The 14,856-nt window shown below is 46.6% G+C and overlaps 1 protein-coding gene across 4 annotated transcripts in view; it reads right to left on the bottom strand.

Moving 5' to 3' along the window:
• USP13 (ubiquitin specific peptidase 13) overlaps positions 1-14,295 on the bottom strand; it is a 182,497-nt gene extending 168,202 nt beyond the window's left edge. The window contains exon 1 of one of the 4 annotated variants that reach the window (XM_073674963.1): positions 14,067-14,295. In XM_073674963.1, the coding sequence (XP_073531064.1) occupies positions 14,067-14,177 (111 nt within the window). In that variant the 5' untranslated portion in view covers positions 14,178-14,295. Of the gene's footprint in view, positions 1-14,040 lie in introns of all 4 variants that reach the window. The other 3 variants (XM_073674966.1, XM_073674965.1, XM_073674964.1) reach the window with 3 other exon arrangements.
• Between the last annotated feature and the right edge of the window lie 561 nt (positions 14,296-14,856).

The raw sequence follows: 14,856 nt of genomic DNA, 5'->3' as shown, positions 1-14,856 counted from the left end.
TTGGCAATGACAACCACAGGGGTCTCCTGCAGACCCCGAGTTGTCATGCTAACCCATTGGTGGCCCGCGATCATGTGATGGGTGTGCCTTGTGACGTGCTTCCAGCGTGGCCATGTTAAATGCCGCTGATAGCGGCATTTAACTTGTTAACAGCTGAGGGTGGATTGTGATTCCATCCCGGCTGTAAGGGGCACATGACAGCTGATCAGATCAGCTGTCATGTGCCTGGTAAGGTGCGGGCTCATCGCCGGAGGCTTCATCATAGGGATGGAGATGACATTGGAAGTACTTTTACATCCAAGGTCGTAAAGGGGTTAAAAAGAACCTGACACCACGTTTTTGCTAACCCATGATGTAGGAGCAAGTTGTAGTTTTTCGTTAAAAACAACAATTTTATCTGCTGTGAGTCTACCAGTTCTCTGAATGTATAACCCCGACCACATCACTGATTGCCAAATCTCTGTACACTATGCATAGGCAGAAAACTGCCAATTAGTGATGGAAGCGAGGTCAGACACAGAGTGATTTTATAAAACTAGAGCAAAGCAGCCCAGCACATGACATATTGCGGGAACAAGTGTCTCTGCCCCTACATTATGCTGCTATTAGATCAACTGGCAAAAAACCTGACCTGGTGACAGATTCCCTTTGAAGGGAAGATAGATCTGCAGCAGATAAAACTGTGATTTTTATCACTGCCGCTGAAGAGGAGGTTGAAATTCACTAGTTTTTTTTGTTGTTGTTTGCTTCCAGCTTAATCTTTAAAATTCCAACTTTTAGGCTACGTTCCCACAAGGAGCATTTTCTGAATTTTTGATGCTGCAGATTTCTACACCCACTACAAGATTTTATTATTTTATTCTTATTTTTACACATGGACACTGCGGGAGCAGACTACTACTCCTAACCTTGTCCCTTGCGCGTCCTGATCACAGAGCAAGGGACAATGTTGAGGGCAGCGTTCAGCACCCAGCGCTTGGGAACATCGCTAACTGTACCGCTGATTCCCAAACGCCGGTAAGTGTGCTCCTGACGCAGCACACGGGCGGCACACGGGTGCCACACAGGTGCACACAGACATCTCTGGTACAGGTTTTTGCGGTACTGGAAATATGCGGAAGCGTGAAACGGGCCTCAGACTGCTTTTGACGCAATGAAAATATACAGCGTCTAAAGCACACATAAAACTTATCATGGGAACTTAACCTGAAATGCGGCTCTATATACAACACTATCAACTATTGCTTTTGAACAACACATTGCCAGTAGCACAATGGCTCAGAGATTGGTACTTTTGCTTTACTGCACTTGGGTCCTGGATTCAAACTCCACCAAGATGTCACATAACATACCTCATATACACAGTATATATAAGTAGTGACATGGCCACTAAGCTACCAAGTTTAGTAATGGATCGCGTCTACTTGTATTGCATAACTGGTGGATATGAATCATGAACATTTCTTCTGTGTTAGAGGTGCCGCTGTTTTGGTACTAATGTGACTCAGACATTTCCAAAGTCCACCAATATTCTAAAAGTAACCCGTCATGTGACTACCCTAAAATGGGCTCAGTATTAGTTGTACAATACAAGATTAAATGTTAATGTAAAAAGGTGTCATTTATCAGTTCAAGGCTCTTTGCACATAGCGCCGAACCTATGTTTATTGTACACAGGTAAAAATTTCCGACATGGATTACACATAAGATTCAATTTACCTAAAAGTGCCCTTTGGCCTCTGCTAGACAAGTGACTCGCCCCCTGAGCCGTGGGGCACTCGGAGCCGGGCAATAGGGAGACGTTGGGGGTAGTGGTGGCAACCCGGTTCCGTGGCTCAGGGTGGCCAGACCAATGGTAGTCTGCTATGTGCTGTTGGTAATATCCGACTATGCCACCCGTGGATTGCGGTTATTAGGAATCGCCGCTGCAAGGCAGTCCCCTGAGGTTGATGGTATGCGCAGCTGAGATTGTATAACTCCCCACGGGAAGAGTGTAACCCCAGGGCAGTGCAGTGGATGGTGGGGGCGATGGTGCAGGGAGTCCCAGTACCGTTAGTGCTGGAGGAGCGAAAGAGTACACAGACAACGTACTACAGTCCAATGCCTTTTACTCACAGTTCAGATTCTCCGGGTCACTTCTGTACAGGTAGTGACCACCCAAGCCGTGCGGCGTCCACCAGGTGAGGGGCTCGGTCAACCCCCAGGCAGTTCAGGAGCATGGCCCAGGACCCCCTTTTATCCTTTCTCTGGCCTGCCTCACCAGTGACCCACTTTTGTCCTGCTGCCGCGAACTTGTGCAGGTAAACGTGGATCCCGTTCCCCACTGTTCTATATGGTGCCTTCCTAGCAGGTTTGATGAGGTGTCACACCAATAAATGATCACGACCTCCGGGTTTTGGCTGAGGGTTGTTTCTCCTCCACCAACTTGGGATCCGGTACCCTTAATCTGCCTGACCCTTCACCCTGTATTCTCGTGGGTTCTTAGGGTCCCTTTCTGTTCTTGTTCCTTTCTGTTCCTGGCCTTTTCTCTAGGCCTGTCTCATGGAGCCGGGCCGAGAGGGAGCCACAGCTCCCTGTCACATCTCCACTCTGCTTCTTCTCTGACTGAACTCAACTGAACTAAGATGGTGCCCACCTTTTATACCCTTCCCCTAGTGTGTGAGCTCAGGTGACCAGCAACCAATGAGCTCCTATCTACGCTCAGAAACCGTCCCCTATCTGCTCCTACATCACCGGGTATTCCTCCCCCCTCCCCACTCCAGCCAGGGACATGGTCTGTCGTGCCTGCATTTCTGTCTAATGGGAGCACCGTTGAACTGTCCCTCGGAAATGGGGTGAGTGTGCTGTATGCAGCTAACTGAGCCCTGGTCCATACTCCATCCTTACCTGGGAGTGGAATACCACACCTCTGGCAGAGGTGCAATACCCCTGTAGCGGCCGAACCCTCGGGGCGCTACACGAGTATGCCTTATATAGGCGGAATATAATGAGGGCAATCTGGGCCCATGGCCATATTGCCCTCACTACAATGTTTTAGCTAATCCCCGGACAGGGAGTTTATATATAGGAGGCCATGTGTGGGCTTATACTGTATATAAGGGGGCTATGTGGGGGCTCATGCTGTATATAGGGGGCTACAGGTGCTCATGCTGTATACAGGGGCTCTTATTGTATATAGGGAGCTATGTGGGGCTCATGCTGTATATAGGAGCTATGTGGGGCTCATGCTGTATACAGGAGGTTATGTGGGGCTCATGCTGTGTAAAGGGGCTATGTGGGGGCTCAAGCTGTATACAAAAGGCTATGGGTGCTCATGCTGTATATAGGGTCTATGCGGTGGCTCATGCTGTATATAGGGGTTATGCGGGGGCTCATGCTGTATATAGGGGCTTATACTATATATAAAAGGGCTATGTGGGGTTCATGCTGTATACAGGAGGCTATAGGGGCTCACTCTGTTTATAGGAGGGCTGTGTGTGGGCTCATATTGTATATAGGGGGATGTCAGAATATTAAATTCTGCTCAAAATTAAGTGAAACAATTAAAATAAATTATATGTTAATATTAATATTAAGCAGAATTCATTTCAGCCTATTGGTTCGGCCTCCACAACAGTCACAGTCTCTCATGTGGGAAAATTAATGTCCCACCTCGGCTTTATTATGTATAGGGCTGTACATAAGGGAACAATGTTGCGGTCTCTGTCTATTTGCTTCTGCAGATGTGCTCCAGAGCACCTGTGTGTTAATCACATGATCTATCAAGGGAATCATGTGACACGTCATGTGATACATTGGGTGCTGGGGGAGGGGGCCACGACTTCTAAACTGCCCGGGGCCCTGGCAACTCTTAATCCGCCCCGGACGACTTAGCATGCCTTTTCTTCGGTCAGACATCTATGGGGCTGTTCAGACAGCATACCCAGGTGGTTGTTTATTCCTCAGACAAAAAAAATCTCTACTTTAGATCCAAATAATTGATTAGAACTCTCACCTGCAAGTCTATGGATCTGTGAAAATCTCAGCACAATGATGGCACCCTATTTGCATCCTAGTGCTATCCTAGGGCTGTGGAATTGGTAAGCCAAACCTCCGACTCCTCAATTTCCATGACACCGACTCCAACTCCCTCATACATGGCTCATGTTTAAGTGATAAATTTACTGTAGCACAGATTCATCTCCGCAAAAAGTCTAGACCCTTAGATCAGGAATAGGACAGACATTTATAGGACATTTCATAACTTTCCCAAATTCTTATGAAAAAAACATTCCCCACAAACTGCATTGAACTACTGTACCCAATTTATAAGATATTTTAGGAGTCGGAGTTAGTTCATTTTATACCGACGCCACCAAAATGGGCTCCGACTCCACAGCCCTGGTAAAAAAGATGGTAAAAATTGACCAAACACTGATGAAAATCTGATTCAACATACTAATGGGAATTGGCCAGAGGAAACACAAACATCTGAAGGAGGCCTTAAATGAAAGGCCATTGAAAAGAGATACTACAATATATACATTATTTTTTTTCATTTACTAAGAGTTTTAACCCCTTTATGACGTGGTACGTAATAGTAAACACCACGTAATCACCCTGTTTGCTGCAGGCACCGGCGCTGAGCCTGCACTTTTCCGGGCACTTGTCAGCTGATTTATACAGCTGACATGTGCCCGCAACAGCCGCAAATGGAAACGCAATCCACCCGCTGTTAACCAGTTAAATGCCACTATCTCTGACAGCGGCATTTAACTCGCGCAAACCATATGCGCGTCACTTACTCCGCCCATCGGCGATCCAGTCACGTGATCGCAGATCACTGATGGGTTGGCATGACAACCCAGGGTCAGCAGGAGACCCCTGTGGTGGTCACGGCCAGATTGCTATGAGCGCCGCCAAGTGGTCGGTGCTCATAGCAAGTGAGCACTTCTGCTACACACACGCAATCTGCTCATTGCCTGTGTGTAACAGAAATGATCAGGCAAGTCCTGCTTCTAGTCTCCCATGGAGAATATTGAAACAAGCAAAAATTGTAAAAAAAAATAAATTAAAAAAATATATAAAAAGTTTAAATCACGCCCCATTCGAAATAAAATAGAAAAAAAAAAAAAAAAACACATACACATATTTGGTATCGCCATGTTCAGAATAGCCCGATCTATCAATATAAAAAAAGAATTAGTCCGATCGGTAAATGGCATAACGAGAAAAAAATTCTCAACGCCAGAATTAAGATTTTTTGGTCGCCGCAACATTGCAATAAAATGCAATAATGGGCGATCAAAACATCAGATCTACCCCAAAATGGTATCAATAAAAACATCATCTCGGCACGCAAAAAGTAAGCCCTCACCCGGCCCCAGATGACGAAAAATGGAGACGCTATGGATCTCAGAAAATGGCGCCATTTTTCTTTTGGCAAACTTTGGATTTTTTTTTCACCACTTAATAGAAAAAGAAGCTATACATGTTTGGTGTCTAGGAAATCGTAATGACCCGGAGAATAATGATGGCAGGTCAGTTTTAGCATTCAGTGAACGTGGTAAAAAAAAAAAAAAAAAACACAACTGTGGAATTGCACTTTTTTTGCAATTTCACCGCACTTGGAATTTTTTTCCCATTTTCCAGTACATGATATGGTAAAACCAGTGATGTAGTTCAAAAGTACAACTTGTCCTGCAAAAAATAAGCCCTCACATGGCCATATTGACAGAAAAATAAAAAAGTTCTGGCTCTGGGAACAAAAAACGAAAAAGCAAAAACGGAAAATGCTCCGGTCATGAAGGGATTAAGGGTACCTGTCACCAGAAAGAAAAAAAAAACGTGTTTTACCTGCATATAAGGGGTTAATCTACAGGTCAATAGCGTTACTAGCTTGCACGTAGGCGAACGCTGAGGGGAGAAAATTACCTTTATTCCCCCCGGCAGTGTTTGGGTTTCAGTCACCGCTCTGACTATAGAGACCGGCGGCTGTAACCACGCCCCTGGCCCTGACTGACAGGCGGCCCTAATGCAGAGCCAGTGTGATCTGTGGGACAGCCAAAGGGCTTTATGCAGAGGCGTCCTGCACCACGCAGCCACCCTTCACCGATATCTGCATCCTCAGGATATAGATACAGGTGAAAACAATGATAGCACAGGGAGCAGCCAGTTCCATGCTCCACAATTGAGCCTGGGCATCTGAAAGCGCAGCAGGCATGATGGCGTCACTACATCGCGCCAGCAGTGCCACACAGCACAAACTGGCGCTGCAGAGGAGCTGTTATGAGAATAGATTTATTTATCTTTTTACATCGTTCGCTGGAGAAAGGGTGGGTGGAACATACTACTGTGTAAGGGGGCTGTGTGGGGACATAATACTGTGTAAGGGGGCATAATACTGTGTAAAGGGGCTGTGAGGGGACATAATACTGTGTAAGGGAGCTGTGAGGGGACATAATACTGTGTAAGGGAGCTGTGAGGGGACATAATACTGTGTAAGGGAGCTGTGAGGGGACATAATACTGTGTAGGGGGGAAGTTTGGAGACATCATTCTTAGCGGGGGGCAGAGATAAAACATAGTACTGTGTAAGTGGGCCATGTAAGGGCATTATACTGAATTGCGGGTTATGGTGGGACATAATACTGTGTAGGGGTACATCATACTGTTTGTGGAGCTATGTGCGGCTATCATACTGTGTGTGGGGACTGGGTGGCATCATATTATATTGGGAGCTGTAGAAAAGGGCTGAGTAACATAAGTAGTACAATTTACTAATTGCTATAAACTTTATAAAAAAGCATTCAATTGTGTTTTTTTTCCCAATAGATTTTTAGTTATTTTTTCTAGGAAATGATATGGTTTTGATTAGCTGCTACTGGTAAGACTACACATTACCAACACGCCCTATTGTAACATGTATTAGCCGTAATAATTAGTCAACAGTTTTAATTCTGCTCAGTAATAAGTGATAAAAAATTAATATAAAACAATAATAAGAAGAACTAAGTTTGGCCGGTTGTTTCACTCCTCCACTCCTGCTACGTAGAAAAATGTACTGATGTTAAAGGAAATCTGTAGGAAGGATATAAACGGTTTTTCCTGGCATATGACAGTGATTGAATATCTTAGGCCTGTGTCGTGTCCCCCACTGATCAGCTGTTATTAGCTCAGGTGGCAGACGGTTGTAAACCCTGATCAGAGATGGGCAGGACAGCTCCGTTTAATGTGTAGCGGCTGCTGCCGAAAACTGCGGGATCAGATCCTATTTAAAGAGAACCTGTCATCAGGATTATCCTGGTTAATCTAAAGGTATGGGCATAATGGTGCTGCCATACTGATTTAATAGATCCCTTTAGTGAAGAAATCCGCAACCTCGTTTTTGTTAAATCATTAGTTTTGGATTCTTAAACTCTTTGTGCATCTGGGTTTGACTGCAGGTAGGGTCTTTGGCTCTGCCACGGCCCCTCTGCTGCCTCTGGTGTATTTGTCTTCTTAGTCATTCAAATTACGCGCTGGCGCCGTCCTAGCTGAAGGTGGGGCTTGCACAGATAGATCTGGAGACAGGTGGGCATCAGGAATATAGCGCCAGCGTCAGAGCATGCACAGATTTAGGTCTCATTTCAATAATGAGCAGAGATATCATACTGCGCATGCACCGCCACCATTTTACTGAGGACCACCAGAGGTCGATCTGCTCATGCGCTGGCAAAGGCGCCATTTTCCTGAAGACTGCCACCAGATCAATCCGTGCAAGCGTTGCCAACAGCTGGGACGGCGCCAGTGCAAAATTTAAATGAGGAAGAAGGTACAGACACCAGAGGATGCGGAGGGGATGTGGCAGAGCTGAAGACCCCACCTACAGTCACACCCCGATGCACAAAGAGATTAGGAAATCAAAATTTAGAATGACAATTTAACAAAGACCAGGCTACAGATTTCTTCACTGAAATCCGTGTATAGACGAAGAAAGGTATCCAGCTCCAGCAAGATTAAAATACAACTTTATTTCTTTCCAAAAAAAATCATTTAAAATTCATCCAGGAATGGAAAACATAATCACTTCATGTGCAAAATTAGTCCATGCAACTAGGACATCCAACAAAGCGTTTCGAACGCTACAAAGGCGTTCTTTGTCAAAGCTGCTTAAGAACGCCTTTGTAATGTATTTTTTTGGGAAAGAAATAAAGTCGAATTTTAATCTTGCTGGAGATGGATACCTTTCTCTGTCTATCTACTTAGCGTCTGGTCAGGACGATTCTCCGTGCTCCGCTCCTGGATCACTTCAGGTGAGCTGGAAATTTGTTCTTTTTTCTCTTAAATCAGTATAACAGCGCCATTGTGCCTATACCTGGAGTTTAACATGGTTAATCCTGACAACAGGATGTATATGAGAGACTATAAGTGCTGATGTGCAATTTTTGGCAACAGCTGATAAACAGTGAAAGGAGCAGGGCTGTTTATGTAGCACCCCGAGGACTCGGCTGCTACAGGGGTATTGCACCTCAAACCAGAGGTGTGGTATTCCACTCCCGGGTAAGGATGGAGTGTGGGACCGAGCTCAGTTAGTTGCATGCACTACACTCATCCCATTTCCGGGGGACAGAACAACAGTACTCCCACCAGATAGATGTGCAGGTACGACAGCGTCTGTCCCTGGCTGGAGTGGGAGGGGGGGGGGGGGGAACATCCCAGTAGTGTAGGAGCAGTCAGGGGAGGGACTCTGGGCATAGGAAGGAGCCCATTGGGTGCTAGTCACCTGGGCTCGGGTGTCAGAGGGAGTATAAGAGGTGGGCACCATCTTTAGACAGGGTCCTGTTCAGAGGAGGGTCTGTTCAGAGAGGAGCTCAGCCAGAGAGGGCTGAGGGGGAGCTGTGGCTCCGTCTGGGCCCAGCTCCAGAGCCAGGCCTGAAGCACAGAGAGGAGGAACAGAAACACCAAGAAAGGCCCAGAGACGTAAGAATAGAGGGAACCCTGAGATCCCACAAGAGAACAAGTTAACGGGTGAAGGGTTGGCAGAAGAGGGTACCGGATCCCAAACTGGTAGAGGCTAAACATCCTTAGCCAGGAACCGGAGGTCGTGGACAAGTTTTGGCGCGACCCCTCACCATATCCACCAGGAAGGCAAACCACGCATAGGGTCAGGGAAGCCGGGAAAGGTTTCGCCACCAAAAGACCCGAGGGAGCCGGACAAAGTTGGGTCCCTGGTGAGGACGGCCCGTAGGAAGGAATAGAGGGGAGCTTGGGACCACGCTCTGGAACTGCCTGGGGGTTGGCCGAGTCCCGCACCTGGTGGACGCAGCACGGCTCGGGTGGTCACTGCTGGCCGAAGTGACCGGAGCAACACCTGTGAGTAAAAGCCTTGAAACTGCACCACACGTCTCTGAGCTTCCTTGCTGCACCATCACTACCACTATCTTCCACATCTGCTGCCCTGAGGTCATACCCCTCCCGTTGGGGGTTCTACCAGCTACGCTGCACAACCTTACCACCGGCCTCAGCGGTCTGCCCTGCAGCGGCGGCTTCATAGCCGCATTCAACGGGTGGCGTAGTCGAACATTCTAACATCTACTGCTAAAGACTGCCGCTCAGTTTGACTCCCTGGGCACGGACCGGGTCACCGCCACGAGACTACTACCCCCATCTGATCCGGCTCCGGGTAAGCCCCCGTGCGCGCGATGCCGCACGACACAGCAGGCCCAGGGGCGCGTCATTTATCCCCATGCACTGTTTACATCTGTCTAGCACCAATAAAAGCTGATCCTGGTCATACTAGGTGCCGGACCCCCACTGATCTGATATTGATGACGTACCCCAAAGTTAGGTCACTGACATCTTTAAGGTAAGGGTCACATGGCTGGTTTTCTCTCATCTGAGAAAATCTGTCCGATTATGCTAATCACACTCTGATCAGAGTCTGATCCGATTGGAGAAAAAAAAAAAGTTTCTCATATATATATCAAAACAACAGATAGCATTCCTCCAAGTTAGGCCGGGGTCACACGAGCGCATGTTCTCTAGTGCGGAAGAATCGGGGCAGATTATGCAAATGACACTCGGCTCAAACTCCGTCAGGCTATGTTCACACACGTGTTTGTTTCTGCAGCTAAATCTGCTGACAACCTTTCTCTGGCAGGAAAACAGCTGCATCAAAAAAGCAGGCAGCATTTCTCTTGTTATACTGGGGCCTATAACACCAGACCACAGTCCTGAGAACCACCTCCTACCTGTCAGCATCCGTTGCCCCCTCGGATTAGCACGCATGCGTTCTAAAACAATGGTGTCGCACCAAGCCTACTAATCAGAAGAGGTGCCAGTTGGTAGGAGGGTGATTGCAGGGCTTTGGTAAAGTGGTCATGAACTACCAACATGGCTGCTTGAATGGTCCTGCACATCCTCTTACTCTAATTAGAGCCAATATAAATAACGATGAATGTTCTCATACAAGGGACACAGTGAGCTCTATTGTCGACGAGGTACCCGGAGAACTTATGAGCATATACACACAGCAGGATGACCCTCTAGAAGTAAAAGATTGAATATATTCAGTTTTCGGCTCGCCCCACAGCCTCCTCAAATCGTTGGATTCCACCGGGTGGGTAAACTGCAGCGTGACACTTGAGACCTGAGGAGTGCGGTTATAAATAGTCGGTGCAGCAGCGTGATGAACGCCAGACAGCTGAGTCACTTTTAAAATGGACTTAGGAAGTTTAAAAGGCAACACTGATATGAAGAATACAATCTGCGCCTGTAATTTAACGTAAAGGCTCAGGCCACAAAATCAGGATTTTACCTAGGACATCGGGAAAGGTTCAACCAACCTATTAAATGCCGAGAAGGTTAGAATTTATGGTGGCGTAAGACAAATTAAAAAAATAAATAAAATAAAAAAATTAGTTTTTAACAACGCTCATCAATTAAAAATGTTATGGAATGTGAAAACTATCAAATCAAAGCTGATTTAGTTTCACCAGTATCTGTAAGTCAGAACCAGGAGAGAGCCCATGAATCGCTTCATTTTGGGCCATTTTCTCCACATCCGAGAAAAACGATCTGATTATTCTGATCAGACTTTGATCAGCGTGGCATCAGTTTTTCTCAGCCGTGGAGATGAAAATACTTCATTCTGTCAGTCCGTGGAATATCGGACTGCACTCGTGTGTCATCTGAGTGTGATCATGTGTTTTTCATGGACTTTCGGATCAAATCGGACAGGTCTCAAAATTTTGCCGCAGACCGCTTTGTCCGAAGGAAGGAAAGAAAACCCAAAAAAAAAAAAACTGCACAGCTCCATAGAATATTATGGGTACAAGTGCTATCCTAAATAATGTATAGCGCTCATTTTTTATTTATTTATTTTACTCACTTATATATATTCATAGCGCCATTAATTCCACAGCGCTTTACAGACATTATCGGCACTGTCCCCATTGGGGCTCACAATCTAAATTCCCTATCAGTATGTCTTTGGAGTGTGGGAGGAAACCGGAGAACTCGGAGAAAACCCACGCAAACACGGGGAGAACACCAAACGCCTTGCAGATGTTGTCCTTGGTGGGATTTGAAGCCAGGACCCCAGTGTGGCAAGGCTGCCGTGCTAACCACTGAGCCACCGTGCTGCCCATCCAAGGGAACTGGCAGTGTGCACGAGCCCTTCGTGTTGGTTCCACTCCTGATTCTGGATTTTAAATACTAATGTAAGATAGAGTTGAGCCATTCAGTTCGCGTTGCCCTGGCCCGACGTCCAGTCCAGTACTCTGTGGCAGCGACATCCGTGGCTGTGCATCGGGGTCACTTACTGGTCCCCACATTAATTCTGAGGTCACTGGGCCTTGTAAGTGCCAGAGGTGCCCAGAATGCAGACAGCAGGAGTGAAAACCAGCTGCCATGGAGGACCAGATCGGACACTGGACCAGGGCACCGAAAAGTAAATTGCTCATCTCTATTACAGTTATCAGACTGCTGCAAAAGCCGCCTAAGGCCAAGTTCCCACCATCAGTTTTTATGTTGTACATTTTCTGCACTTGCACTTTTTCATTGCTTTTTTTCTCACACACATTTTTAAGGCTGCTGATTTTGTCTGCTTCTGGCATGTCAGGTTTTATACTACTTTGTTTTTCATACTCCCAGTTATTTAGCTATGATAAATCTTTTATTGATAAAGTCATGTGCAGATTACATGTGACTGCGCCGCAGAAAAGCACCAAAAATATACTTTTTACCTGCAGATTTTCCTCATCTCATTCAGGACTATGGGGAAAATCCGCAAAGAAAATGTATATTTAGTGCAATAAAAATTAATATATTGGGATTTTAAAAGCACAGCAGGGAGGCTTACACAGCGTAAAATAAACAATGGGCATGAGATTTCTGTAAATCCCGTCTGATTTACTGGAACTGTAAGACGTTGAGTTTTGTGCGCAGCTATAATACACAGCATCAAAAACTCATCATGGGAACTTTACCTAAGACTATGTAATCCGAGAGAATTAATCCGGGTCGATTAAGCAAACACACTGTGATCAAAGTGTGATCAGACTCCATGGAAATCAGACTGCACTCAAATGTCATCCGAGTGGAGTTCGATGCTTTCCACTAACTCACTGATTTGCAAGGCTGAGTGCGATTGATAATCAGATCCAAAAGCGATTTTTCCTCGTACCAATGGGAAAGAAAAAAAAAAAAACAGACATGTTCACAGCCCCACAGAATAATATGGGTCCGAGTGGTATCCGAAGTTTTGATGGATCGCACGAGCCCTAACGTTTATAGATGTATTAAGTAAAAGTAGTTGGAAGTCAGACATATGAGGGAGTCAATGTATTAAAAAAAATTATGTATTTTGAATAACTGGTTCCTCTAAATTTTCACATAGTGATGTCTAAAAATATCCGTTGTTTTAATTTTCATTTCATTATCAGAGAAGTCTGCTTCTTTCTCCTACTAGAACAGATCCTTCACTCTAGCAAAATCTTTATTCCCCATTGCTGAGATAGGAAATAACAGTCGGTGCTTTTAAAATTCGATGGATTCATAAGGAGGAGCTAGAGGCAAACACAGATACCGTATTTTGCTGCAAGTTCTCATTTGGTAACAGTTACAAGTCTCCATAGAACTTAATGAGCACCAACTGTCATCTATCTTAGTAATGGGGAAATCTGTCTTCACTGAAGACATTTTAACCACAAATTGAGAATGAATGATCTGTCAGGGAGGAGACAGGAGTTGTCTAATAAGATCTATTACAACATTTCTTATGCCATGTGTACTAATGATTAATGAAAAAATATAGAAATAAAACGACGGCCATACAGTTATTCCGTAAGTGACGTCACACGTGGCATTTATAAAAATGCCTTTTTTAGTGAAGTATAAAGGGGGTTCAAATACATTTGTGGGCTATGACATTTCTATTAGATGAAAACAAACAGGTTGGAGGTGCATATTCTAGTAGATAATCTGTAGAAATGCCAATGTGACCATGTAAAACATGCGGTACTTTAAAAAATGGACGTAAAAAAAAAGGCACCAGAAAAATTATTGAATAAATAACTAGCCCAAAAAAAATATTTAGCCTGTGGGTACATCCACAGTGGATGACAGTACCAGACATGTGGATGAGACCAGAATCATCACTGTCTAATCTGAAGATACTTATTGACCAACTATGGGTCAATGTTATGGTGAAAAACAAATAAATCTAAACTTTTATGAAAAAAATATTACTTTGTCACTATGGAAACAAACAGAACATTTCCAATTCTTACATAATTAGCACTCTGGATCAATTCCATTGTTACAACGTACATGAGTGTCGGGAGGACGATCTCCCTATGGACAGGAGCAGGACATCTCAGGTCACTCCCTGATCCGGTCCATCCACAGCCCCCACACGAGGCAGGAGATTCCCCGGTGGTGAAATCCCCGTGATCACACGGGGGTCGTGGGCTGATCGGCCAGCAGCGCAGGAGATCACGGGAGGATCGTGTCAGCGTCACGTGGAGTGATCGCCCCGATCTCCCGGAGCAAAACAGAAGCCATGCGGGAGCCCACTCACCCCGAGCCCACCACTCACTCACTCACAGGGGAGTCATAGGAGAAGGCGCACTCCGTCTTGTAGACCCTGTCCCCTGACTTGGGCACCCTGATGGTGGGCATGTAAGGCACAAGCAGCTCTCCCAGGTCAGCAGCCATCTTCACATTCCTGCTGCTCCCAAACAATGCTGCGACTCTGCGGCCACTGCCAGCGTCCCGGCCGCGGGAGGGCAGGACGGAGGAAGCTATTTAAATCCAATCGCAGATGACAGCAGCCCCGGGTCCAGAGGAGGGAGCTGCGGGCCGCTATTTATAGAGAGGACAGGGTGACAGACACTTGTGTGTGCCCGGGGGTGCAGGCTGTCACCAGTAACCGGTGTGTGCCCGGGGGTGCAGGCTGTCACCAGTAACCGGTGTGTGCCCGGGGGTGCAGGCTGTCACCAGTAACCAGTGTGTACCCGGGGGGTGCAGGCTGTCACCAGTAACCTGTGCGTGCCCGGGGGTGCAGGCTGTCACCAGTAACCAGTGTGTGCCCGGGGGTGCAGGCTGTGACCAGTAACCAGTGTGTGCCCGGGGGTGCAGGCTGTCACCAGTAACCAGTGTGTGCCCGGGGGTGCAGGCTGTCACCAGTAACCAGTGTGTACCCGGGGGGTGCAGGCTGTCACCAGTAACCAGTGTGTGCCCGGGGGTGCAGGCTGTCACCAGTAACCAGTGTGTGCCCGGGGGGTGCAGGCTGTCACCAGTAACCAGTGTGTGCCCGGGGGTGCAGGCTGTCACCAGTAACCAGTGTGTGCCCGGGGGTGCAGGCTGTCACCAGTAACCAGTGTGTGCCCGGGGG

Source organism: Phyllobates terribilis, unplaced genomic scaffold (genome assembly GCF_046119375.1).
Source record: "Phyllobates terribilis strain yellow unplaced genomic scaffold, ASM4611937v1 Scaffold_3__8_contigs__length_932513732, whole genome shotgun sequence".
In the NCBI taxonomy this organism is placed as follows: domain Eukaryota; kingdom Metazoa; phylum Chordata; class Amphibia; order Anura; family Dendrobatidae; genus Phyllobates; species Phyllobates terribilis.
The sequence above is the reverse complement of the archived record's forward strand: the minus strand, read 5'-3'. Positions and strand labels throughout refer to the sequence as shown.